A 27,403-nucleotide genomic window follows, 5' to 3' on the forward strand; every position below is an offset into this window, starting at 1 on the left:
GCATTCGTGATGTATGCTCATCTAAAAATTCTCTCTCTTTGAAAGATGATGGAGTATCACTGGTATCCATAATAGAAGGAGGCAAATGTAAGACTGTGCAAGGCCATGAGATGTGCTTTCATTTGGTTACCTGGCCAAAGAGCTAGGAGATGGACTAGCATGTTAGATCAAGCATAACATGCATATACCCACATCCCACACACGCCAGATTTGATGGCATTGAGCTCGTGTGGCATCATGGAAAGATGCTTTCTCTTTATTTCCTCAAAGCTCGTCAGATTGTGTCACTTTTAATCTTATTAGAAGTGGAGTACAATGCAGAAAGAAAACTGCATTAAAACTTGGCCACACAATAGTAAGTGGCACTTGAAACAATTCAGTCATTTTTCTGGTGAGTCTCTCTTCCACTAGTCTTAACCTTACTCTTTCCTCTACCTCTCTTTTCTTCTTCCACTTCTCTTCCATTTTTGCAAACAATGTTCTTCTTGCATCCTGCAGTGCCTGCAGATGGAACTGTCTGAATGGTACTCTTCTCTGAAAACAAATAAAAAAAACAAAGTGAGCTTTGCTTTTTTTGGAACAATAAACTGGGTATAAGATTTGAGAATATTCCTATTTTGGCCCAAGTGCATTTTTAACAGACAACTCTCAGTCCACTATTTGTACCTACTTATATACCTATAAACCTCCCAGCAAACTGACCACATGCAGCTGATGCTTGCTGCTTCTTGAAAGCATCTTAGAAACTGCTAAACCTGCTACTAATGCTGCTAATTACTTCAGGACTTAGTTAAACATTGAGTTTTTCTCACAAGGTACAAAGTAAATGCTAATTGTATTATGCCACAATTAAAAGCACAGGAAGTAGAAAAAGGGAGCAGAAATCAGAGACTCTTGGAGCAACAGACTGAATGGCTCAAACTGATGGAAGTTAGGGAAATTCTCGAGTCTGTCTAGGTTAGGGAATTTCACATCTTTTTATATTGGAGAGAAGAAACAAAACAAACAAATAAACAAACAAAAATTAACCAGAAAGGAACACAGTGCTTGAGAAGAAAAGTGCTTTTATTAGTGATGCTGCAGTCCTTCCACCTAAGTAAGCTTGTATGTTCTAATCATCACTTGGACTTGGGACAAACACATTTAAAAATATAGCTCTAATTCTCCCACCAAAATGATCATTAATTGACATTCCCTCAAGTTCATACTGAGAGTGGTCACAGCCATAGGTAAGGCTGTCACACTCTCTTTAGCACCAGTAGAACAGTGTGTAAAGGCACTTCAGGATACACAGGGAATGGACTACATTGTCAATGATTAAAGGGGATGATACTCTTCTACATAAATCTACACATTATTGTGAGAAAAATACTGAACAACTGTGTGCAATGAGGTCTATTTGGTTGGGCATTTGAGTGAACACCTTTACCTAATGTTTAAGAATTGTTATATGTATTAAAATTTAGGTTTTTTGTTTTTGTTTTTTAAGAATGAATTTTAGCTACTCTGTGAGGTACCAGCGGGGTTGTTTTGCTTTGTTTGATTTCAGTTATAATGTCTTGGACAATTAAAATAAGCCCTCCAAACAAAACATTATTAGGCAAGTTGAAAAATGTTGAAATAATTTTCTGGATCTTATGCTCCTTTTCTTGATGGGGAAAGTAACAAGTTCACTGGAGAGTTCTTGCTCCTCTACTCCTTGAAAATGTCATTTGCTGTTGGATGGATTAGCACTGGTCTGTACAGCACCAGGATCCACCTACCAAACTGGGGGCAGTATGCTTTGCAACGGTTTTTCTGCATCTCCTTCAGAACATTTTTTAACAGCAATCAGTTATTCAGACATAAACGGTTCTGGTGTGTGCCACAAAAGTCACCATTTCAAGTGTCCCCAAGATGATAAAAGATTGAAGGTATCAACCTGTCAGTATCAAACTATGAACAACAAACATTTCACACACTGCAGCTACAGTAAATCAAACTTGGACCTGTCATGTCCTTTGTATTTCTCTTCATTCATTCCACCATTCTATCTGTATGCTTTCTTGCCTTCCTACTCCCATTCATATCTCATTTCTTTCTCATCACAAAACATAGTATGCTTGAGGTCAGAAGGGACCACTTGAGCAGGCTGCCCAGGACTCTGTCCAAGTCAGGGTTTGATGCCCTCCCAGGATGGAGACTCCACAACCTCTCCAGATAACCTGTGTCACCATTTGGCCACCTTGACAGTAAAAATGTGTTTTCTTGTGTTCAAATATAATTTTGTGTGTTTTGCGTTTCTATCACCTCTGGTCTTGTCACAGTGAAGAATTTTTCATCTTCATTAACCACTCCTATCAGGTATTTCTACATATTGACAAGATCCCACTACATCTTCCTCACATTGAGGATGGTGAATCTCACATCTCTCTGCCTCTCATCACATGACAGACACTCCAAGCCATTAATCACCTTAGTCGTCTTTTGCTGGACTTACTCCACTGAGCCCATCTTTCTTGCACAGGGGAGCTCAAAACATAGACACCATCATCCCAACAGGATTTCAGCCATGCTAAGCAGGGGGTGCTCCTCTCTCAACATGCTGGTAATGCATTTCCCAACACAGCCCAGTATGTTCTTGGCTTTCTTTGCTGCTAGCTCCTGGTCTGCTTGTCCAGAATGGCCCCAAGGTCCTTTTCTGAAGAGCTACTCTCCATCTGGTCACCCCCTGCATGTATCGGCTCATGGAGTTGTTCCCCCCAGATACAGGACTTTTCATCTCCCTTCGTTGAATTTCATTAAGTCCCTCTCTTCCCGTTCCACTAGCCTGTCCAGGTCCTTCTGACTAACAATGCATCCATTTAGATTGGCAGTCACTCTTCCCAATTTTATCATCTACGCACTTGCTGAAGGCACACTCTGTCACTGGTGTCATTAACAAAGATGTTAAATACTATTGGCCCCAGTGTCTACACCAGTGGTACAGTGCTCCATCCGGACTGTTTGACACTGGTCACCACACACTAGGCCCAGTCATTTTGTCAGTTTTTAGTCCACCTTGCTGTCTACTTTTCTAACCCAAACTTCAACATTTTGTCTGTGATAAGACAACATTTGCTACAGAAGACAATGTCAAGAGCCTTAATAAAGGTGAGGTAAACAACCTCCTCTGTTCTCCTCTCATCCATCAAGCTCACTGTAAGAACCTATCAAGCTGGTTAGGTGTGATTTTCCACATTATATCCTTGCTGACTGGAAATCCACACATCTGGAATTTTCCAGCATTAATTGGCTCCACAAGCTCCCACGGATTGAGAAGGGTGACTGCCTGTACTCTCCTCCCTGAAGCCATGTCATTCCCTTTATTACTCATCATTCTTTTCTACCTCACTTACTTCTTTCTAATCCTAGCTAGTCTTCACAAGTATTTCTTCTGTTCCTATTACTATAGCCCTAATAGCCATTATTCCTCCTGTTCTCATCGTTGTGTTCTGTTCCCCACCCTTTCTGCTCCATAATTTCCCTGTCTCTTCTTGGCTAATTCCAATCTATTCCCTATCATTCCCTATTTCCTATAATCTTTTATTCCCACATATCTTTGCATATGCTTTTCTATCTATGGCAGGAATGCTGCACATTTGCAGAACCATAAAACGGCTTAGTTTGGAAAAGACTGCTGCAGTGAAAATGCTAAGTCACAGCCTGAAGCAGTGATTGAGCACCTGGTGGGAAGGCAGGGCCAACCCAAAGGAGCTCAGCTGCATGCAATGCACCTAAGTGACAGAAGGGCTGCAGCCAGGATCCACCCTTTCCCAGACCTCATTTAAGGGTTGGCAGTGGAAGTAAGGGCATCTTGCTGGCTATCCCTGCATACCTGAGGTCATCTGAAGGTAAGCAGCTTCTTTTCTTTATTTCTGTATCCTACAGCTGTTGCATATGAGCAAATCCTCACTTTCTGCAGCCTGGGAACTTGCTGCTCTGCTGTCATTATTGTATTTCCATTGCATTACAACTGAAGATCATGAAGTCCAACCTACAGCACTGCCAAATCTACCACTAAACCATATCCCTAAGCACCATGTCTACATGTTTTTTTAAATACCTCCATGGATGGTGACTCAGCTACTTCCATGGGCCTGTTCCAGTACTTCCACTACTACAACCCTTTCAGTAAAGAAATGTTCCCTAATATCCAGCCTGAACCTCCCATCATGGAGGCTATTTCCTCTTCTATCGCTTGTTGCTTGGGAGAGGAGACCAGCCTCTCCATCAACACAAACTCCTTTGTAGGAGGTAGGTGTAGAGAGCAGTAGGGTGTCCCTGATCCTCCTTTTCTCCAGGCTAAACACTGCACCACTTTCACATTGGGCCAACCTGGGTGCCATGATACCAGATGGATGCTTAACACCAGCACCCGATTTGTGTAAGTGGTTTAGTAGTAGTACCCAATGAGAAGAGGTGGCAATCACCAGCCAGCTTAGGGGTCACAGGGAGCTATAGACAAGTGAAAGGAATGGCCCTGGGGATGTGGTTCAATCTATGGTGTGTCAGAACACCTTCAGTGGGGGCTCACATTTCTCCTGAGCAGATGGGCTGTCCTATCCTACCTGCTGATCTACTGAACCCCTTTTGTTGTTAGTGAACCTTATGCATGAAGCCCAGTAAAGGCTGCCAGCTGCTTCAGCTTCACATTTCTCTGTGCAACACATCCACTTCCTGTTCTTCCTTGTTATTCCTTGCCATTTCTTTGCACTTCCTTCCATTCCCCATCACTTTTTTCTATTCCTATCTACTCTTTGTCATTTCCTATTGTCTCCATCTACTGTCTGATGTTTCTTCCTATACCTGTGTATTAAATAGCATTCCCTATTACCTGCCATTCTTTCCTCTACCATTTCTTTCTATGTTCATTTCCCATCATTACTGCCTGTATTCTGCTCCATCTTTCTATTTCATGCCACTTATTTTTCTTTCTATACTCTGACCTTTCTTCCTGGATTTTTTTTCTAGGTTCTCTTTCATTTCCTGTTTTTCCACTTTTCCTTTCTACAGAACACCCTTGTTTTCCAGCAGAACTATCTCTTTGATGTTTGCCATGCAGGGCAGGGATTACTGTATTAAGAAGCAGTAGCTTTTGTCATGTCTAGTTCACGTACCCACTTGTAGTGCTGACACGCTACATTTTTAAAGACAAAGTAATACAACTCTGTTTTCTAAATTAAATAATGTATTTTTTCCTGTTTAAGTCCTTCAATGTACAGCAGTCATATTACCCTCTATTTTTCCTAGACTGATGTCTGTTCTCTCCACTAAACATTCCTTCAGTCAGTATTTTGACAATATGTTGATCTCAGATGGGAAGAAACCCTCCCACCGTGGTTGTAAGTATCACACATTGTACTGTGGTTTCCTTATGCAAAACTGTCCATTATATATACCTATATAACAAAAGTAAAACAACAACAAAAACCCATCAACTTAGATAGTCAGTTTTCTTCAATAACATTTTCTGTTTGCTTTATCAAAGGTAAAGAAGAAGGACTGTAGAAAACAGGGAGAGCTTGGGCCATATGAATGTCAGTGGGTTACAGGGAAGCCAACACAACTCACAACTCAACGGTGAAGACCCATCATCTCATTCACACAGCCTCCGGCTGCTGAGGGTAAGAGAAGCTAAGCAATAAATGCCACACTGAACGAATTAGACTTAGCAGCACTTTGCCAAGTGCACTTCAACAGAAAGGTATGGATGCAGTGACTTCATTTATGAAGAAAGGTCAAACATCTTGTTAGTCTGTGAGCTTTATCAAACATCTAAGCTTTTCATATTTTAGGAAAATTCTGTTTTTTCTCAAATCAGAATCTTTAAATAGAAGGAACACATTTCCATTTAAGTGGTAAAATCTCTGCTATTTGTGGCCTTGGCTGTAATTTATCAGACCTGCCCAGTATTCTTCATCTTTATTTTGCTACCACTGCAGCAGCTTTGAACACAGCATATCATGCTTTGAACACCGTTTTTCTTCATTATCATTTTATTATTATTCACTATTATTTTGAAGATGAAGAAAAAAGCTCACTGATTGGAGTAGCATTTCATTCTCTTGCTTTGACTGTCTCATTTTGTTTGCCAAGTTATGCCACTAGCTTAGAAAAAACGCTAAAAGATACTCAGAGCCCCATCATGGTAAGCACATCCATTTGATATTATTTATCTCTAGCACAAAGGTTTTACCTGTATCCAGACTACATAAAAGTCTCATCTCAGACAGCCACTAAAAGACAGATCAGTCACAGGATGACAGTTGTTCTGTATTTATCCTCATTCACTCAATGTGAGCGTCTGATAAGGTAGTACAATTTCATATATACAGATATAGATAATTAACTCATCTCTGGCACCCCTGGAGGTGCCCCAGGCCATGGATGGGCCCTGGGCAGCCTGAGCTGCTGGGGGGCAGCCAGCCCACGGCACAGGAGTTGGAGCTGGGTGTTCTGTGAGGTCCCCTCCAACCCAACCACCCTGTGATTCTGTGCTAGTCTTCTACTGCTTCTGTTGTGGGTTTGTGTCAGTCTTAAAGCTGGTGGTTTTCCAAAACATTCAAGTAAATGAAATGAACCTTCTTATTGAAATTTCATCATAAAATGCATTTGAATAGTTCATTCAAAGGAAGGCATGTCCAGGTTATTACATATACACAAACCACCATGCTGATACAGCAATGGTGGCTGAACCTACCCAGCAATCCTGAGCACTCAAGACTGTGTCGTTCATTCCAGGATTTCCTTCTGCAAGCCTCACTGCAGGTGAAGACCTCATAACAACGTTTGCAGGGTGACAGCTGGACACCAACAGAACGTCCGCACTGATAGCAGTATTTGAAGATGGGCAGCCTGGAACAAGGGTAGTTGTCAAACAAAGTACATTATTGCTCTTTTTAGCCTTATTCCTGATTATTATTCTAAAGTTGGAATACAAAACGAAGAGTACTTGGACTAAGGGTGCTGGTGGGACTGGGAAGCAGACTGTTAGATCTAACTGCAAGCTGGGCTCTGCTCTTACAAGTTTTTTTAAGAATTTAGGAACTCTTTACAGCACAGAACTCCTTAGCATGCCCTGTCCAAGCCAAATAGTTCTATGCTTACGAAATCTGACAGGATTAGATGTAAGACAAAGCCAAAGGCTACTCATGCAAAACCATCATTCTTGTGATACAATTGTTATTTTCTTAAAAGCTAAGATACATCTGAATACTTCATAGCTTTCACAGGCAATACTGAATAAATTTTATATGCTACCAAATTGTTATAGCCTTCCAGCTGCGTGATAGTCTCTATTAAATACATTGCTTTATCCCTGCACAGCAGCAAGCAGGTTGCACTGAGACTTCACCTCTGTCTGTAAGTCATTGCTGAGGTCTATTTGTAAAATCTTTGTGTGCTACTTTAACCTTCCAGATTTTCTGTTAGTTCATTTTGTCACAGATGTCCAACCTGCTGGCTTGCCTGGGCCACACTGAGTGAAGAGGAATTGTTTGGGGCCACATATACAATACGTAGCTTGCTCCAAAAGTAATGCCTCCTATTTATTTTTATGGAGTCTACAACAGCTACAATGAGCACAGTAACACTGATAGAGCAAATTATCACCTACAAAACACAAATTTTCAACATAGTCACCACCATTAGCTCTGCATTTTCACCAGTGGTGAACTGGCAGAGGTGACCACTGTCACCACTGCTGAAATGCACCACCCACATCTTGCTGTGCTCACATCCCCTTTGATCTCTATCAGCATTCACAAGTGTCAATGAATGGCATCCACTGGCAATTTTTCTGCATGGAGGAATTCAATTCCATATATTTGCTCCATATGCACCCCCATGTCATGCACCGTTCTGTCACACCGCCCCTCTGGTGCCATCTGTCACACAGCAACAACACAATGGGATATTGGTGGGAAGGTTCAGCCTCTGCTGCCATCCCACCAACATCTGTTTCTGACACTGTGGGCCAACATAAAACAGGAGGCAGCACTTTCAGAGCAGCCCTCATACATAACCTAAAGTATATAAGCAATAAAACCTTTAAATTGTTTTTTTTTTAATTAAAACATAAAAAAAGAGAAAGCTACAATGCCATAAAACCAGTGGGATATGTGATCTTGTTTTTCTGAAACTAACATGTCGGTCTGGTTCAATGGCCATGGCTGCAGTTCTCAGTGAGCACTCTTGGTCATCAGTGATTTTTAATCTAATTTTACTCTTCCTGTGTTTTACCCTTGAGAACAGCTGTTCACAGAAGTATGTACTGCCAAAAAGCAATGACATGAATAAGGCTGATTGTGAAGTTTGAAGGGGGTTTTTCTCTCTGGTAAGAGAGGGCTTGTAACATTCTGGTAATGAGATGTGATCAGATTTTTCTTTCTGTTGAATATCTGATTGCAAGTCTACGCATTCCATTTTAAAATTTGCATGTCATGTATTCATGTCAACTGAAAATGGAGTTGCAAATACACCAAAAAAAAATTGATTTTTTTTCTTGACGGTCTTGAAACCAATTCTCAAAAGCATGGCTGCATATTTCTTAGCATTTGCATGGTACTCTATGGTACTGATGCCATGAGTCAGTTTAAAACATGCAGATACACTGCTTCCCACAAGATGACTGAATATTATGCTGACTCTTGTGGGAGAGTCTGAAGGTGAAGTGATGTGATCACATCAGAGAAAGAAGGTAACTGCAGCTGATAAGACTGGATAGATGAACAGAAAATTATAAAAGACAAAAATGGCAGTGTGTGGAAAATATCAGGCCTTGTTATTTTAGACTAAGAACAGTAAATACTTGTGTGCATATCTCTGTCCTACCTCCCCTGTTCCTCATGATGGTTCCTCTCTTTTTTCTTTGAAGCACATACATGAATGGCTGAATCCACTACAACAACAACATAACAGAGAGCAAAAATCAGTGTTCCAACTAGAGAAATAGAATATTAGTCAAAATCAACCTTTGTTAAAAATTTGGCACACCACGCACTACTAGGTGAACTGTATACTGCATAAATCTTGAAGATACTGAATGTATCTTCTGTCAATGAATCATAGAATCATTTAAGTTGGAAAAGACCCTGAAGTCCAACCATCCACTTAAACTACCAAGTCCATCACTAACCCATGTCCTAAACGTCACGGCACTGCTCTTAATACCTTCAGGCACAGTGACTCCACCACTCCCTCAGGCAGCCTGTTCCAACACCTGATAACCCCTTATGTGGAGAAATTCTTCCTGAAATCCCACTTAAACCAACCCTGGCACAACTTTAGCCTATTTCCTTTGTGTCCTATCACTTACTGTGTGGGAAAAGAGATCAACCCCACCTTGCCACAACCTCCTTTCATGGAGTTGTAGAGAGCCATAAGGTCTCCCCTGAGCCTCCTCTTCTCCAAACTGTCCCATTCCAGTTCTCAGCCATTCCCCCTAGAACTGTGCTCCAGAGCCCTCACAGCTCCATTGCCTGTCTCTGGACATGCTCCAGGGCCTCACTGTCTTTCCTGTAGTGAGGGGCCCAAAAGTGAACACAGTACTGAAGGCACAGCCTCACCAGTGCTGAGTATGGAGGACACCTGGGCACACTGCTGTCTTGCGTTCAGCCCCAGATCCTTTTCCTCCACGCAACTTTCCAACCACTCTGCCCCAAGCTTGTAGGAATGCATGGGGTTGTTGTGGCCAAAGTGCAGCACCCAACACTTGGTCTTGCTGAACTTCACCCCACTGGCCTCAACCCAGCAAACAGTCTGTCCAGACCTCCCTGTAGGGCCTTCCCTGCAAAGTTTGTTACTGCAAAGGTAACAATCTGATATTCAGATGTCACTTTCCAAGTGTGATGCATCTACGTCAAAGACTGGGATCAGGAGATCTAGATTCTAAGCCTCAGGGAAACATTTGAGAAGTACTAAGGAAGACCACTCAGATCATCTTAATATGTTCATTTTCATTACTCTAATTAATACATTAATTAGAGCATTAGAACAAAAGAGATGCTAGGAAAGCAAGCTCCCTCAATCACTCATTAATAAATGGTAATAGATGTTCATTAGGAATTTAACAGGTAGCAACAGACAGGCACTAAGCTCGTATTGAAATTTCTTCCTCCATGTCTTTTTTGTTCCCTTTGGTGTTTGCAGGAACCCCAACATCTCCTTATCAAATATGTAAGAACAGTTTTTACCAAGTTCCTTTTTCAAACAGCAAAACTGGAATTATAACAGAAAATTCCTCTCCACACCTGTTGATGCTACCCTTTATCCTGAAATACTGTTAAAGCTTGAACTAACATTTCTTGGATCTTCTCAGCTCTTCTTGATCCCACTCTTTCTCTTTCAGAATGACATGCTCACGGAGTTTTGCTGTAATGTGCTCTAGCAGCGACTGGCGTGTTTGAAAAACTTCCTGCTCAGATGCTGACAGCATGTGGTACGGTGTGTTGGCAATTCTCCTGTCCTGAAACACAGTATGAGTTAACCCACTTAAGTATGGGAGCATTAAACCTAATGCAGTTTTCTCAAAGTTAAACCAACCCATTCCAAAAGCACAGCACCATCCCTCATAGATCCTGGCTTGGAGCTCCACCTGTGATAAGGAGCTCCATGTCCAGGTCTGAAGTTGTGGTTGTCGTGCTTATCAGTTTGTGAGTGCTCAGTAAAAAAGTTTAGTCTACTAAAAAAGTTTTAAAATGTTTCCTTAAGGTGGAAGCTGCCCTCATCTTGCAGAGCTCCTCTCCCAGCACCTGTGAAAGCATTGAGACACTTCCTGGAAATGGAAAGACATCTAGAGGGCACTGCTCGCCCACTGTTACGTTTCTCCATAAGAAAGCTATATAAAAATATGTATATTTTATTTTATATATATGATATACATATATCATATGACTAAAGGCAGAATTGCTTCCAATTGGAACCATCAAAGAATCCTTGGCTTTTTCAAGGGTTGTTTTTTGAAACAGGTAAGTCCAGAAAAAAAAGAATCAGGCAGAAATGTATTCATAGCAAGATTAGTTAGTACTAGCTATACTACAGTAAAGTCCCTTTTGAAAGGAACTAATGAATTACTAAATGCAACTCTATTTCATGTATGTAGTAAATAAATAATTCAATTTGTTTAGCAAATATACTTAAAATATGTTATAGATAATATACAACATACATATGCATACATACATATTTTAATGTATGTTTTATTTATTTTTTATTTTTTTAATTCATTATTATAAGGTTTGATTGATAAGGTATTTTCATAGCTTGTAACACACTTCAAATTATTATCATAAATATATACTGCATATTATTATTATTTATATATATAATATCATGGTATATATAATAATCATATATATAGTACCATATAATACCTTCTCCTGATTTCACTGTAGCCTCACAGAAACAGATGTGACATTTGTTTTTAATGTCTCAATTTATGATTACATTTAACTTTTTCCAATTCAGTTCTGAATGAGTCTCTTAAGAGATGAGTGTCTTAAGAGACTTTCAGACTTGAAATGGTCAACAGCTTAGGAGCAATGAAAGGTGTATCACAACAAATGAAAGGAGACAGCAAATTTCCAATGAGCATTTTTGAAGGCTGCCCTCACATGAATTGTAAGGACAAAGCAGACCACATATCTGAATGGATACAAAGAACACTGTATTTTCCAAGACCAAAACAGAAGTCATACCTGATAATATTTATAATAGGCAAAGTCAACAGCAGTTCCCACAGCTTTTCTCTTTCCCTCCTGAAGAGTCACTGGTGCAAGGATGTCTGCGCCAGCTTCAAGCAGCTTATCAACCTGAAGACAAGAAACCATTGCACATCCCAGCAAAAATAAAAGCTTCCAAAAAAATCTCCTTCGTGCTGTATCTGAGGAGACAGGACTGAGTATCAGAGCTTAACATCAATTTGTGAGACTGCTTTGTGCATCAAACTACACATTTCTTCTGCTCCGTTGAAGTTGTTGATGGATTGACAATCTAAACATGTTTTCTAAGTAAAGCCTTCTCACAGGCAGTTGATATTTGTTTCTGGATATCTCAGAATCTTGCAGCAATAGATGAAGCAGTCACCTCCCTGCCAGCTCCCTGAAATGCAGCCTTTGTCACCTGCATTCTGAATGAGATCAGCTCTGTGCTTTCTGGCGTGAGAAGAAAAATTCCAACTTTCACACAACCAAACACTGCCACTGACCTCAACATAGACAAGAAAATGCACTCATCCCAAGTTGGGATTCCACTATCTGTAGTAACACAACACAGCTCTCTTCACGTGAATGTTTGGTGTGTTTATAAACAAAGCAACAGTCAGACCTTACAGAGTTCTACAGTAACCCTATTTGCCTTTAATGAAGTTTCTTTTCTAAACCAGGAGGTTGTCATCCTCTTCACTCAAACATAAAACCAATGGCCACACAAATACCCTGCTCCTCAGGACAGAAACATACAGCACTTGGAATACATATATATTAACTGTTTTTAAAACAAAAACAAAACCTGCTTGCCAATTAAAGAGAAAGAGAATTCAATGCATCTGACAAATATCATTGCTTTTTCTGAAGTTAAAATAAATTTAAAAAAAAAGAAAGACATTTTCTCACCAAAGCAGTCCTCTGTGCTGTTGTTCTCTGGTGTTCATATGCAGTACTGACAGCTGCACAGAGGGCACTTTTTACTGCTCCACTTAGTGGCAGATTTGGGTCAGCCCCACGTTTGAGGAGTTCAACCACTGCCTGCAAATGTACATATGCAAACGTGACAAATTAGTGGCTGAGGTAACCATTTTTGACAGTTCCACATCAGGAAAGTTAGAATCCAGCCACATCAGCAAAGGCCCTAAAGCTTTACAGTACACCTGGAATATCTACTAGTTTTTGTCACAGATTTGGGACATACACTCAGCACTGGTAAGGTCACACCTGGTGTACTAAGTCCAGTTCTGGGCTCCCCATTACAGGAGACACAAAGCCACTGGAGAGAAGCCAAGAGCCCCGAAAATGAGGAAGGGCCTGAAGCACCTCATATAAGGAAAACTGAGAGAGCTGGGTCACTTTAGCTTAGAGTAGAGAAGGCTCAGGATGTATCTAATAATAGATAATGTCTATAGACATTACAGACAATAGTATCAATGTCTTTTATCAAAGTATTTTTAGACATTATTTGTGTGTACACAATGAGGATGGATCCTAGCTCATTTCATTGGTGTCCAGTGCCAGGACAAGAAGCAACAGGCACAAATTGGAACAAAAGAGGTTCCATCTGAACAGCAGGAAGCAATCCTGGACTGTGCAGGTGTTGGAGCACTGGCACAGGTTGCCAAGAGAGACTGTAGAGTCTCCCCACTCAGAGATCTTCAGAAAACATCTGTAGATGGTCCTGGACAGCCTCTTCTGTGTGTTCCTGCGTGAGCAGAGAGCTTGGACCAGATGTCCTACAGAGATCATTTCCAACCTTAACCATTCTGTGATTCTATGTCCACCTGGATATAAAGCTGCTGACCACATCTCTGACTGTGGCCATCCAGCAACTCCTGATCCACTGTATAGTCAACCTTTCAAATCCATTTCACTCCAACATAGAGATGTGGATCTTCTGTGAACACACACATCTGCTTTATTACCTAGTTTGGATGTGCATCTTCTCTTGCACCATGGTGTCAGCTGTGGACCTGCTCACAGGGGCCCAATGTGGGCAGAGGAAAGTCATTTCCTTGCTCTGGGAAGATAGTTGCTAACTTCACACACTGAATTCTACAGTGTGAACTACAAACCTCATTTGTGGAGTGCTAAGTCTCATTACAACCAAAATCATTTTGAAGTCTGATCATTTATCTTTGCTCTTATCGCCATATTTCACATATCGCCAATGACTACATTTTTGTCTTCTACCCATAAACAAGTGTTTTGATATTTGGTTGGTTGGATCACTCTGGGCAGGGAGACTGCATGTAAGATGATTCTCAGGAATTCATAAAAATGAATACATTTATCAAAATATTAAGCCCTTCTGAATTCTACCCAAGTATTTATGGCTACCTCATACTATAGTCATTTAGGACTCCTCTGTTTCAGATCATGAAACACCCGTGGGTTTAAAAGAAAAATAAAAACGTTATTCTTGCTAGAAATGTACGACGGCAAGCACTTTGTAGTTTGGCAGAGAAGGCATACAGAAACGAGGAAGGCATCAAAAACTGAAGATACTTTGAAATGCTCACCAAGTCATTCCCACTGGCAATCGCTAAGGAAAGTGGTGAATGGCCACTCCACAACGTGTTTGGATTTGCCTTATGCATTAAAAGGAGACGGATAACATCTCTGGCATGCTTTGTAGGTAGGTGGCATGGAAAAAAAGTAGAAATAGAACATAATAAAGTCAATTTTTTAATATCAGATCAGCATCATAATAATAGTGTAATTAATTAAACAAGCAGCAAAAAACACATTTAAAGCTTTCATATGAATTGTGATATTATAGTAGAATTATATATCTGTTTCCTTATGATTGAGAGCCCAAGCACAGTGGTGTCAAACATAAACAACCAGATTCCCAAATGTCACTAACCCTGCCACGAGAGGGAATATGTAGGTTTTCTTTTGAGGAAGTATGTCTTCTCTCTCAAATACCATTCTCCAAGTGCATGCATCCTAAATCTATGACAAGAACCGTACAAAATCAAGTTCACAGAGGTTAGCATATGCCAAAACTAAGACTGCCTATCTTCAAATTGGCCTTGTGGATAATAACGTTTATGGCCAACTAACAAACAGTAATTTGAATAAAGGAGTTTCCCTTGTCAAATGGAACTCCAAAGTTAAAAAACTTTTTCACCTTACATGTGAATAGATTTTTGATCTGTACAACACCGATAGTTCAGTAGGAAAAGAATTCATTTCTGGAAGTGAATCAGCAACTTCAGAGATGAAATGTCTTCACTACCGAAGTTTGTTACTCAGGACAGCAGAACCTCAAATGCTATGCTCTTACCTCACTGTTACCCTCTCTTTCGCATGCAATATGCAGAGCAGTCCTCCCACCTTCTTCTGGGACAGGACCATTATAGGAGGAAAAGTACTCTTGTGGTGGTCCTGCTTCATTTTTCAGTTGCAAAGTGACATCACCTGACATGTTGGCTTCTTTGTCTTGAGGCTGAGAAGTCAAAGTGAAATTATCTGCCTATTTGTAACAGAGCTTAAAGACAAGTTAACAGAAATAAGCCCTTCTGGTTACTCATTGGTCTGGATCTTAAACATAGATAAGACTTGTTCAGCACTACAAAATCCACTGCTCCCCCTTTTCTGCTTTCTTCTTGACATTCAGATTTCATCTGCCAGACTGCTTTAGGAGTGCACACTAAGGAGTGTAATAAAACCACTGGAGTAGTCTATGGAAAAAAAATTTTAGAGACAGAAGACAACTTACTGGGCCAAATTATATCGTGTGGGATGCAGGAAAAAAAAAAAGAAGCAAGCTTTTAGGCACAAGGGGCCTTCCTTGAGTCAAATTCATCCATATGTCATTCACTTCAGGTCTATGCCTATAGGCTCTCCAGACCAATAAAATATATATATATATTTGAGAAAGTAGATCTTACCTGCACAATGTCTGGGCACTCTGCAATTGAATAATATTTCTACTTACAGATAAATTATAGGAATACAAAATGAAAAAGCCACCTAAATCTCCTTGTGCTACAGACATTCATCTGAGCCCTTGTCACGGTCAGATAAATTTTATCAGACTAGTTACACAAGCTAACTCCTTTTTAAGTGAATAGGACCTGATGGTATGCTAAGGAGCTGGACAATGTCATTACAAGGCCACCCTGCTTACCTCTGAGGAGACGTTACTGAGGACTTAAAATAAGTAAACACTTCTCTTATATTATGGGCAAGGCTGAAGAGAACTCCAGGCTGGACAGCCTCACCTCAGCATATGGGAAGCTGATGGAAAAATCTGAAAGGCCATCTCCAAACATATTCAGGATTTGGAGCAATCAAAATAGCTTTGCAATAGGGAAATCATGCCTGACAAACACATCCTTCTACAGCGAGATGAGCAGCTCAGTGAAAGATGAGAAAGCAGCCATTGTTCTTTACCTTGACTTTAGTAAGGCATTCAATACTGCCTCACAGACAGCAAGGTGGATCGTGGTTTATGATCAGCAGCATGAAGTCCAGCAGTGCTGTAGCCCATGGTACATACTAGGGCAGATACTATAGATACCTCTAGGGTAGATACTATAATAATGCCTTAATGACCTTGATGCTGGGACAGAGTGCATACTCAGCAAGATGATATAAAACTGCAGAGTGGCTGACGCAGCAGGCAGTGCTGCTGCTGTTCGGAGGGAATTGGACAGGCTGGAGAACTGTGCAGAGGGAACCAGTACAACCTGGAGACTGAACAGATAGAAAAAAAAAACCTTCTAGAGCAGGACCTGGAAGTCCTGGTGGACAACAGGTTCAACTTGAGTCAACATGCACCCCTGCAGCATAGGTCAACAGCACCCTGGGCTGCATTAGAAAGAATGTTGCCACTGAACAGATTGTCCACAGAAGGTGGCCTTGGAGACACTCAAAAAACAACAGGACTAGATACTGAGCAATCTGCTACAATTGATCCTGCTTTGAGCAGGGGTATTGGACTACACAGTCTTCAGAGATCCCTCCCAATCTTTCAACTGTTCTTGTAATAAAAATCACATAATCACAGGATTTAAAGTAATATCTCAAGTAACAAATGCAACTCAATACTATCAACTTCACATGATTTTTTCTTGTTTTTTAAAAGCTAGTCCAGTAAAATGCAAAGACTTCTCTGCAAGAAGGAAGAAAGCTCAGTTCCCTGCTTCTGTCCTCCAGTCTGAACTTTAACAGGTGAAAGAAGATGAGATGAAAGAGAAACTTACCTCGTCTGGACCATATACCTCATTTCCATCTTCTGCCCTTGCATCAAGATCTAGGGCAGAACTCAGGAGGTACTCTGTTATCTGCACTCCTTCCTCCCCAGGAATAGAGGCAGCTATGTGGAGAGGAGATAAACCCCGGAACTGAAAACACAAACACAGCATTAAGACTCCTGTTTATCACAAGCAGGACTCAAACAGTGCCAATTTTTTTTTTTTTCCCTGAAGAACAATCCAACCTCCCTCTTCACCCATGCTGTGTCTCACTGACAGTTACAGACATTATGAATTACAATCCAGTAAAACCTTGGATGGAAGCCGCACATCAGTCCTGGCTCCCTTTTCTAAGAGGAGTTTCACTGCCTTTGCATCAGCAGCTTTAACAGCAAAGAAGAGAAGGTGTGATGGGACCGAGGCGACATTGGGATCTGCACCTCGTCGAAGCAGCAGTTGGATTGTTTCCCATCTCTTCTGTTGCCTAAAATTGACATAAAAAATACCAGAATAACTTATTAGCACCTCCCAAGAAAATTATAAGAGCTACTACACTAAGATGAACCACAGATAATAGAAATGAAGACTGCCACATTGCAGAGGCAGGACATGGCATCACAACTGCCCTACACCAACACCCAACATTATGACCTGAAGAGGGAAAAGACTTGCTGTGCACCTCAGCCCTCTGAGCTAAAGGTGCAGCATGCAAAAGCAGTCCCTGTGATCACGAAAAGTCTGTTATGGGAACAGACAGGCAAAATTAGGCAAGGTTCTCTGCACCTCCACCAGGTACTCACTTGTGACTTGTAAACACTGGAGTTTTTTTAAATCAAAGGAACAGATTCCTGCTTCCTGGAAGGTTCTTTCCTCAGTCATACCTAACTCATCTACCCCAAGGAATCAAGGCTGTAATGTTTCCCTTACACAAAAACTGGAACAGGCGTTAGGCTAGACTAGGACAATCTGCATTTCCATGACATATAACTATCTACACATCCCACAAAGAAAGCCTGACACCATCAAAAACACTTTTTTTTTTTTTTTTCTAAAGGGCAAACAGCACTTGGAGGTCACCCAGAAATTCTACTGCAAAGCATTCTCAGCAAAGACTCATCCTTTCAGGCATAGTATTAAATAAGCTTTACTCAATTCACTTATCATAGATTTTTATATACCAATCATCATGGATTTTTATATACCAATCAACATCAATATACACAACATTTCAGACAAGACTTATGGGAAGATATGCCACAGAAATAAGGAGACAAGGTCAATGTCAATCAGGAAGTTTCATTTTGGGATTTTTAACATAGCAGAATGATCTACAGCAGCACAAAACACAGCACAAAAATGTCATTATGTTTGGTGACTGCCAGCAAAACAGAGGGGAGAATGTGGCCTTTTCAAGGATCCACATAGCAAAAATAGTTGGACCACATTTCAGTCAATACAAATGAACAGACACTTGCATAAAACAACCATTAAGTTCATATGGAGTCAAGACTATGAGTGACTTAATTATTTTCCTTCCTCACATTTGCACTACATTGCACGTGTCCATTGCATACGTAGCAGCTTTTCACATTATGCTAACAAGAAACCTTGTCTCACCCAAGCATGATGCCCTTTGCTTGAGCAACACTTTTCAACTGCAGTCTCTGTCTGCTGCCAGCCTGAACTATTAGTGTATAAACGAGTGTCTTCCACCAGCATGAGAACATTTACCCATTTATATATACAAAAAAAATAACATCGCTTTCCCTGCAATGGATGTACACTTCTGTGAAACACTACTACCTTCTTTCCACACAAAAAGGTTTATGAGAATTTGTCTCCCATTTACAGTGCTTACAGAGTAAGTGCAAGACTTACTCTGAGGTTACACTCTCAGCCACACTGACTGCTTCTGAGGATTCTGATCGTTCGTTCCACTTTTAAAGATTAAAAAAAGAAAAAAGAAACAGGTTACAAAACTAAAATGAAAGCTGGGCAGCATAGAGTTATAATAGAATATGTTTAGATCTTTTAGAAGTAATTTGCAGCCAATATTAAAAACTAAGAATAATACTCAAACATAGCTGAGTATTCTTCTTGCTCAACTTCCTTGGTGACTCAAACACATTTAGAAGAGATAAAGCTTCCTCCAGCATCCATCACCTGGCTTTAAAGAAAAAAAAAATCTTTGAAATAAAACAAGACACTCACAGATTTTCAGCCTGCATTCATTTGTGTGAAAACTTTGAACTAGGAACTACTAAACTTGTGTTTCCAAATCTGCAGGTATTTAACATTTATTTCACAACTCTGTCAGCGACACGAACAGTGGGACTGAGTGCACACTGAGCAAGTCTGTAGACGACACCAAACTGAGTGGCTGACACCTCCACACTACAGAGTGCACCCGGATGTTTAGATGGAGCCTCCTCTGTCCCAGTTTGTGCCTACCGCATCTTGTCCTGTCCATGGGCAGCACTGAAACGAGCCTGGAATCAGCCCTCTCTGCACCCTCCCTCCAGGTTATTTGTATACATATTTGTATACATTTGTATACATTCAGGAGGTCCATTCTCTCTGGACCTCCTCTGCTTCACGCTGAACAATCCCAGCTCCCTCAGCTTCTCTTTACAGTAAAGCTGCTCCAGTCCCTTCATCATCTTGGTGGCTTTCCACTGAACTCTTTCAAGTATGCCCATGTTTCCCTTGTACGAAAGCCCCAGAACTGGTCACAGTGCTCCAGGTGCAGCCTCACCAATGCTGATTTTTTCAGGGAATGTAACCACAGGAGAAGCAGTAATGGTTACAAACTCAGGAAGGGTAGGTTCAGATTAGGTATAAGGAAAAAAGTTTTCATAATGAGATCCTCTTAGAATGATGAGATCCTTTCTTCAGAAAGATCCTCTCCCCCAAATCACCTGGTATTATCTCCAAAATGAGAGGTAATAGTTTACATTTATTTTTCTGTGAAGTTTTGAGCACCTGTTGTATATTCATCTCTCACTCTCCTTCTTCCTTTCCCATAAAAATGCTACAACTTTGGCAATGAACTACCACTTAGACATCCTCTTGGAACTGGAACAGGGACTTCAGAACAACCAAAGATGATAGGACCATAGAATCATTTGAGTTTGAAGGGGTCTTTGAAGGTCCCACTGTCAAAAAGCAGTTAAAGAGCACCAGTCCTGGTACTGAGCCCTGAGGGACACCACTTGTCACCAATCTCCATCCAGATATTGAGCAGAGACCGCCATTCTGTGGGTACAATCTCACAAACAGTTCCTCATCCACTGAACAGCCCACACACAAAATCTGCCCAATTTGGAGAGAAGGCTGTTGTGTGGAACCATGTCAAAGATCTTTTCTGAAGTCCAGATAGACAGTATCAGCGTCTCTTCCCTTGTCTTGATGCAGTTACACCATCACAGAATGCCATAGGTTGGTGCTTGATTTCCAATAAGCTTCCATAGGATATGGGTCAGTACCTCTCTAGTTTCTTTTGAACATCTCAGCAGTACCGTTCCATTTCTAGCCTCCACTGAAATACTGCTAAGACCATGCAGCTCCTACTTGCCTAGGCCCCTTTCTTATCCATTTTCTCATCCAGGCTGGTGATTCCAGACACCCTTATTTTCATTTTCTTTTTTATTCCCAGGTTTGCACTGTTACAAGATGCATGTTCGTAGATAGGATGATTCAGAGCAGGTGTTTTTCATTGCAGCAGATGGATTGGAGTTTTCCTTTTGTGATCCACCCCATAGCAATCAGACTTCTGATGAGCTTTCTACTAGCCACCTCAATGATGACTCTGTAGTACCAGGTGACCCACCTGCCTCCAACTGTTCTAATTACATTTTTGTAATTCCCACTAATTACTTCACTGCATCTTCACTGTCTGAAACACCAAGCAAACATGGCCTCACATCTCTGCTACTGATACAACGCCTTATTTCACTTGCAGAGAAAGCTTGTTACTAAGCCAAGTCCTTTAAGCTCAGAGTCAGCAGTGAGAGGAAGGATTACTATGCATCATTAGAGTGAAAAATGCACATAAATTATCATTTTTCCTACACAGAAGTTTAAAAAGTAAGCTTACAGCCTGAGGATATAATACACTGTGTTTTGTCAGATTGGACAGAAACAAACCTGGTAACTGTGCAAGCTCATCTCAGCAATATTACCCTTAAAAGATTCTTCTGGATAATAGAGAATAAAGCACATGGAGAGAGCAGATAATCCTTCATCGCTACACTTATTCACATCAGCCCCGCTATCAAGAAGCAGATTCACAACATCACGGTGGGAATGAACCTGTAGAGGGGAAACATCCACACTTGCACAATTCCAGCTTTTGACACTAAAAGAATTGACAATAGCTTTTAAGTAGTGCTTTACACTGTTCAGCTAATTCAAATGTATGTTTCCCACAAAATAATAACACAATATAGAACCATGTCTTACAGGGTCCAAAATATACATCTTTCAGCTAAATTCTGTCCTCAAGTACACCCTTCCCCTTTTTTCTTCCTTCTTTATGAGAACAAGGGAGGACTTATGTACAGAAAGATACTAAAATTGACCAAGATGTCTACAGAAAAACAGTGTTCTCAATTATTATCTTGATTTTGCTAGCAATTTGTAATGAATGCCACGTATTCCAGAAGCTGAAAAGGGCACAAACAAAAAGATTAGAGGAGGGTGGATTTCATGCTCTTCCTACAGGAATTGAAGTTGTGCATGCATGGATTCTAGGCACTGCCACTTCTCAGCAAAAACAAAACAACTCCACCTGACTCTGATTTCAGCTAGGAGAAGAAATAAGGGCACAGTTCTATCCAAGAATGCAGGTCCAATGCATAATCATAACCTGAAATCAAACTTAACGTTAATGAAGGGCTTCCTTTAGATGATTGATTTACAGTGGGGTTTGGCATGATACCAATCATTACAGACACTACTCATGCCACACCTCTTTTCTGTTTTTCTTGTTTACTGAGCATTCCTTTCATATTCTGTAACAAAACAAGACCAACATGTTATTCAGCCTACAATAGCAGGAATGTTGTTATTGTGTAGTAGAGCCATGCTTAGGGTCTTACAGCAGCAGCAGCAAGTGCAGTGTATCCCTGTTTATCAGCTACGTCTGGATGAGCCAGTCCATTCCTCAGAACTTCACAGACTCCATCAAAATCTCCTCTTGCTGCCTTCTGAATTAACTGCTCTGAGGTAAGTTCCCTGGGACCTGGAGGCCCATAATTACTGCGGACTCCTCTGAGAATGAGCTTCACATCAGAAGTGAACTCTGTTTGACAGTGCCTAGAAAAAGAGTGAGAAAAGCACTGCACATTTAAGCACGTAGGTATACTTTGACCACTAGAGCAGTTTAAAACATAATGGTGAGAAGGATGGACAAATAAGGCCAGTGATCATTTTAAGATCTATTTCAGATAGCATCAGCTTGCTGAAAGGCAAACCAGAGTACAGAATGCTGGCAGGAGCATGTAGACTGTAACTAAAGAGGAGTTCAAATATCCAGTCATCAAACATCTACTAGAAGAAGAAAACAAAATCTAACTTCCAATTATTTCAATTAACCAATTAATTATGCACACTCATGACTTCAGTTTACAATTAAATTTCCATCACTTGCAGTAACTAGGACAATGAAATATGCATATGTGGCTTGCGTTTCCATCAGCGAAGCAAACAAGCAGATACCCTGTCTGCCCACGGCAGTACAGGTACCAAGTTAGCTGTTAGCTGTTAGCCGTAGCCCAGCTGCAGCTTATTTTGTATTGCCTTGAGGAGAACAAGAGTCAGGATGACCTCTAAAAGGTACCAGTGGCCAGATTTCCAGTTCTTTGAAAATCTGGCACTGTGCTCCTTTGTATTTACATCTTTACAGAAGACACTGTGCTGTCAAAACAGATGTGGTCATTCCTAGCAGGATTCTACAGCCTTTGCCTCCCAGTTGCTATCAGAACTGGACTTGCAGTAATTCTTCTGGCAAATAATTAATGAGACCAACTTTATAGATGTAGCCAGGAGAAAAGCAAGGCTTAACTTAAAGGACTTGTGAACTGAGAGATTAATATATTATTTGTTGCTTTTGTTTAAAAATCCAACTTGTAATCTTAAAGCCATAAAAAAAATCTGGTGCACTGCTTCTATCATGCAATATAAATTTGAAATAATGAATATTTGTTGATTAAAAAACTGCTAAAAATCCACATAGAATAAACAAATCATCAAGTATTACCTGTGTTTATAAGCATGCATCTGCATCCTAACTAGCAAAGGTGTTCCATTTGCAACAGGCCAAGGGTCTTCTTCAGGCAGCTCTGTGGTGTTCTCGAAGTAATGAGCGTCACAACCTTCCAGGAAAGAGTGAGTCAAGGTAAGATGATCCATGTTATGAGAATATGCAAGAACACCTTCAGGGAAAATATCCTTGTCATCAAAAGGAAGATGTTTGTAGCTACGGAGAAAAGGATCCTCCTTGACAGAAATATACTTCCTTTGAGAACTGTCGTCAACATATCTGTAGTGCTCCGGATAATCCAAGACAGAAAAAGAACCAGGTACTTCAGTACATAGTTTAATGAGATGATTTCCAAGCCACAAGCCAACGTCCTGACGGCCATCTGGATAGCTCTCAACCCCTGGTCCAAATCGCTCATCAGATTTGTACAGTCCCTTAGGAAACAAGTAAGCTCATTAGTATCAATCAGAGATCAAACATGTTGTACAGCAGTCTGATAGTACAACTAATCTGGCTAGTTCTGGCCCTGCTGGACCAGTTCCTTTTGACACAGAAACAACAGCTGAAGCCATTCTGGACTTCAAAGCCCCACGTTCACTTGGGCACATTCAGTGGCAAACACATCTTCAAGCTCACAAGCAATGGAAGGCCCCCAGCAGTGAGATATAATGTTTAGATTAAACTTCCTGACCACTTTGTTCCCAGCCAAGATTTTCTTTTAGTTTTACTCAATGACAAATTTGGGATTCATTAGACAGGCCAGGATAGATTTTCAGTTAGACTTTCCAAATAGAAACCAAGCACCTCTGATACACATCTGCACTGACACAGAAAATAGAGTTGATAGCAATTTATTTTCTCACAACGGCATGCTCAGAGACACCAACAGAATACACTAAGTCACAAAGCACTAGAGGAGAGGAGTTTTAATCTTCCTACAATGGTACCTTAGTTTGGCTGTGACGCTGTGGCAGGCAAGTGTAAAGTCTGACAGAAAATCTCCAAAAACTGTTTCAAAGTCTCAGTCACTGGGGCACTGATTAGCAGAGAAGAATGAACAGAAATTGTGTTCTTGGCTGGCAGTTGGAACAGGGAACCAGAAGTGCTTTCTGAAGAGGGTGCAGGGTACATAGGAGGATGCGGATGGCTCTACCCCTCATGTAAACCTGAGCAAATTCCCCTGTTGCAAAAGACACTTACATGACCACTGTGGTAAGAGACAGGGTCTCTATGACCTCTGACTCAAATGGAGGAAAAGGTTAATGTAAGTGCAAAAGTTGAATCCCCCCTCTTCCCACCTTGCATGTGAATTATGGATGCAGATCTTTATCAATGACACAGACACTGGAATCAAGTGCACCCTCAGCAGCTTGCAGATGACCAAGCAGAGTGGTGCAGCTGATACAACAGAAGGAACGGATGCCATCCAGAGGGACCTGGACAGACATGAAAGGTGAGTCCATGTAAACCTAATGAAGTTCAACAAGGCCAAGTGTGAGGTGCTACACCGGAGTCAGGGTGATGCCAGATATTAATACAAATGGGAGAAGAACTCCTTGAGAGCAGCCCTGCAGAGAAGGACTTGGGGGTCCTGGTGCACAAAGAGCTGGACACGAGCAGTAGTGTGCGCTCACAGCCCGGAAGGCCACCAGCGCCCTGGGCTGCACCCACAGAGGGCTGGCAGCGGGCAGGGAGGGGATTGTCCCCCTCTGCTCTGCCCTCGTGAGGCCCCATCTGCAGTACTGCGTCCAGGCCTGGGGCCCCCAGCACAGGAAAGACGTGGGGCTGTTGGAGCGGGTCCAGAGGAGGCCACAAGGACACTCAGAGGCTGCAGCACCTCTCCTGCAAAGACAGACCGAGGAGCTGGGGGTGTTCAGCCTGGAGTAGACAAGGCTGCGGGGAGATCTCACTGTGGCTTTCCAGTACGTAGAGGGAGCTTATAAACAGGAGGGAAATTAACTCATTATACAGGTAGACAGTGAGAGGACAAGGAGGAATGGCTTTAAAATAAAGGAGGGGAGATTGACATTAGATATCAGGGAATTTTTTCACTGAGAGGATGGTGAGGTCCTGGAACTTCTGCCTGGAGAGCTGTGGGTGTCCCAACTCTGGAGGTGCCCAAGGCCACGATGGGGCGCTGCGCAGCCTGATCTAGAGTGTGGTGTAGTGGCCAGTAACCCTGCCTGCAGCTGGGGGTTTGGAACTCAATGCTCTCTGAGGTCCCTTCCAACCCAAACCTCTATGGGTCAGTGTCTTCACTTTCATTTAGCACAAGAGAATTTCAAAATCTCAGAGACCCTGATCCGATCGGGTTGTGACAGTAAGTCATGAGCATTACCAAACTGAAGCAGCCTCGTACCTCTGTATCACACATACTGCTCAAGGCAGGCTCATTCTGAGTTGCCACAGCACCAAAACAGCTATTTGGAGTAAAAGTTAATGTCTTCAGTAACAAACAAACTCTCTAACTATAAAGAAACATGAGGAAAGAACTATGACTGCCAACAGTACAATTCTAAGTATGGCTATGATCTGAAGCTTCTCTATTTGCCTCTTTAGACTGTATGTTATCTATTGAAATTAAAGCTCTCCCAAATCCATAGTTAGTAATACATCCTAAGTATTCAGAAAAAATGCATTGCTGTTATTGATCAACTCCCCATTGAAAAGACTATACAATGGGGGTGGGAGAGGAGTTATTTCCTCCCACTTGAGACTTTTCAGTAACACGAGAAAACAAAGGACTGTAAGATTTTAGAAAACATCGTATTCTCTCCTGCAATATTTTCTTATGCAAAAGTTCAGTACAGCATAAGGTGAGCAGTTGAAAAGAACACCCTAAATCACAAATTAAAGCATGAAGCTTTTGTTCTAAGCAAGAAAAACACTGAGAGGTTAAGAGAGCTGTTTGAAAAGAAAAAAAAAATAAAAGAAAGAAAAGAAAGAAAAAAGAAAGTCAATTTTCCTGTACTTACACTGACTTTGAAAGGAGCAGAAATCAAAACAGTAGGACAGCATTTCTTCAGTTACCTGAAATGTTCTGCCATCCTTCCATTCCCGGGTCGCATAGCCTTCTACACGGCCAAGATAGAATGCTCCTTGGATTTTGGAGCCATCAGGACAGTAGCAAATGCCCTTTCCATGGCGATGGTCCATGTAGAACTGTCCCACATATCTCTGTAATTCAGAACAGATGAAAAAGGCAAGAATGATTTAACCAAGAGGACAGAAATAAGTAGTTATTTAGCTCTTAGTGTACTAACAAGGGGCAGTAAACTGATACATGGAGAGATTTCAGGATCTCAAAGGATCTCAAGACCATTTTACTCACAGGCTTCAAAATTCAGGCAGAACTGTTCCACCAAGCAGCATGCTGTACCAAGCCATCACAATTCCAGTCAAGTCTTTTTAAAAAAGCACAGATGATTGCTGCTGATCTGCATCTCTAACCCTGCATAAAGTCCTCAGCTGCCAGCGGTGGGTGAAGCGGCTGGAGATTAAACCTTTAGACACCACATGCTTTATAAATAAATACAACCGCTCCTCCAAGACTAGCACTTGCTCCTCATCAGAAAGCAGCAATGAAATTTCACATCACAAGTGAACAGTAAACACAGAACGAAAGGGGCCAAGTGCTGTCACTGGCAGCAATGGGCGCTGGCACAATCCAGGCCCGAGGAGGGCCGAGGCAGCAGCCCACAGCTGACCCTTCTCAGCGGGCTCGGGCTGTGTTTCTGTGGCAGCTTTCCCTGGCTCACGGCCACACGTCAGTGCTCGCAATTGCACGGAAGAAAACGAAACAGCGCAAGGAAACCTGATGTATCAGCCCGGCACGGACAGGGCTCCCCCCAGCTCAGGCCGCCCAGGGCCCCCACCCGCAGCACCGGGCACGTCCAGGGACGGCGCACTGCAGTCCCGCAGCGCGGCAGTACCTCGCAGGGCCGCCCCCCCTCCTCCGCACAGCGCTCGGCCCCGGGCGGACCGTCCGCCATGGCGCCCCGCAGCGGGACGAGCTGCGCGGCCCGGCGCGTTGCCATGGGGACCGGCGGGGGGTCCGTTACAGTGCCGGCCTGTCTGCCTCGGAGCGGGGCCGGGCCGGGCCGGGCCGGGCCGCGGGGTGGTCCTGCGGGAAGCCGTGCGGGGGACGGCGGCGCAGAGGGAGGTGGCGGCGCAGAACCGCCACGGCTTCACCGAAGGCGGGGCTGCCC

General features: G+C 41.9%; 1 protein-coding gene and 1 long non-coding RNA gene across 6 annotated transcripts; one reads left to right on the forward strand and one right to left on the reverse strand.

The window, feature by feature from the left end:
• Positions 1 to 225: 225 nt before the first annotated feature.
• On the reverse strand, positions 226 to 27,393 carry ANKMY1 (ankyrin repeat and MYND domain containing 1). Of its 5 annotated transcripts, none has more exons than XM_004945750.5 (16): positions 27,128 to 27,393; positions 26,226 to 26,372; positions 23,193 to 23,629; positions 22,033 to 22,249; positions 21,080 to 21,244; positions 18,812 to 18,870; positions 17,246 to 17,417; positions 16,943 to 17,083; positions 15,019 to 15,180; positions 14,249 to 14,356; positions 12,633 to 12,764; positions 11,718 to 11,831; positions 10,321 to 10,486; positions 8,854 to 8,920; positions 6,722 to 6,876; positions 226 to 534 (listed from the first exon to the last, which is right to left on the reverse strand). In XM_004945750.5, exons 1-16 carry the CDS (start codon positions 27,230 to 27,232, stop codon positions 377 to 379), a joined length of 2,505 nt encoding a protein of 834 aa, XP_004945807.2. In that variant the 5' UTR covers positions 27,233 to 27,393; the 3' UTR covers positions 226 to 376. The 5 variants fall into 5 exon arrangements, with proteins under 5 accessions (XP_004945807.2, XP_024997220.2, XP_004945809.2 ...); XM_025141452.3 differs by having other exon boundaries at positions 27,010 to 27,205; XM_004945752.5 differs by lacking the exon at positions 27,128 to 27,393 and adding an exon at positions 26,527 to 27,084.
• On the forward strand, positions 3,829 to 7,285 carry LOC124417276. The gene is made up of 4 exons (XR_006931669.1): positions 3,829 to 3,872; positions 5,272 to 5,363; positions 5,510 to 5,645; positions 6,763 to 7,285. It is a non-coding gene; the product is annotated as an uncharacterized LOC124417276 (long non-coding RNA).
• Positions 27,394 to 27,403: the final 10 nt, after the last annotated feature.

Source organism: Gallus gallus, chromosome 17, assembly GCF_016699485.2.
Source record: "Gallus gallus isolate bGalGal1 chromosome 17, bGalGal1.mat.broiler.GRCg7b, whole genome shotgun sequence".
NCBI lineage: Eukaryota > Metazoa > Chordata > Aves > Galliformes > Phasianidae > Gallus > Gallus gallus.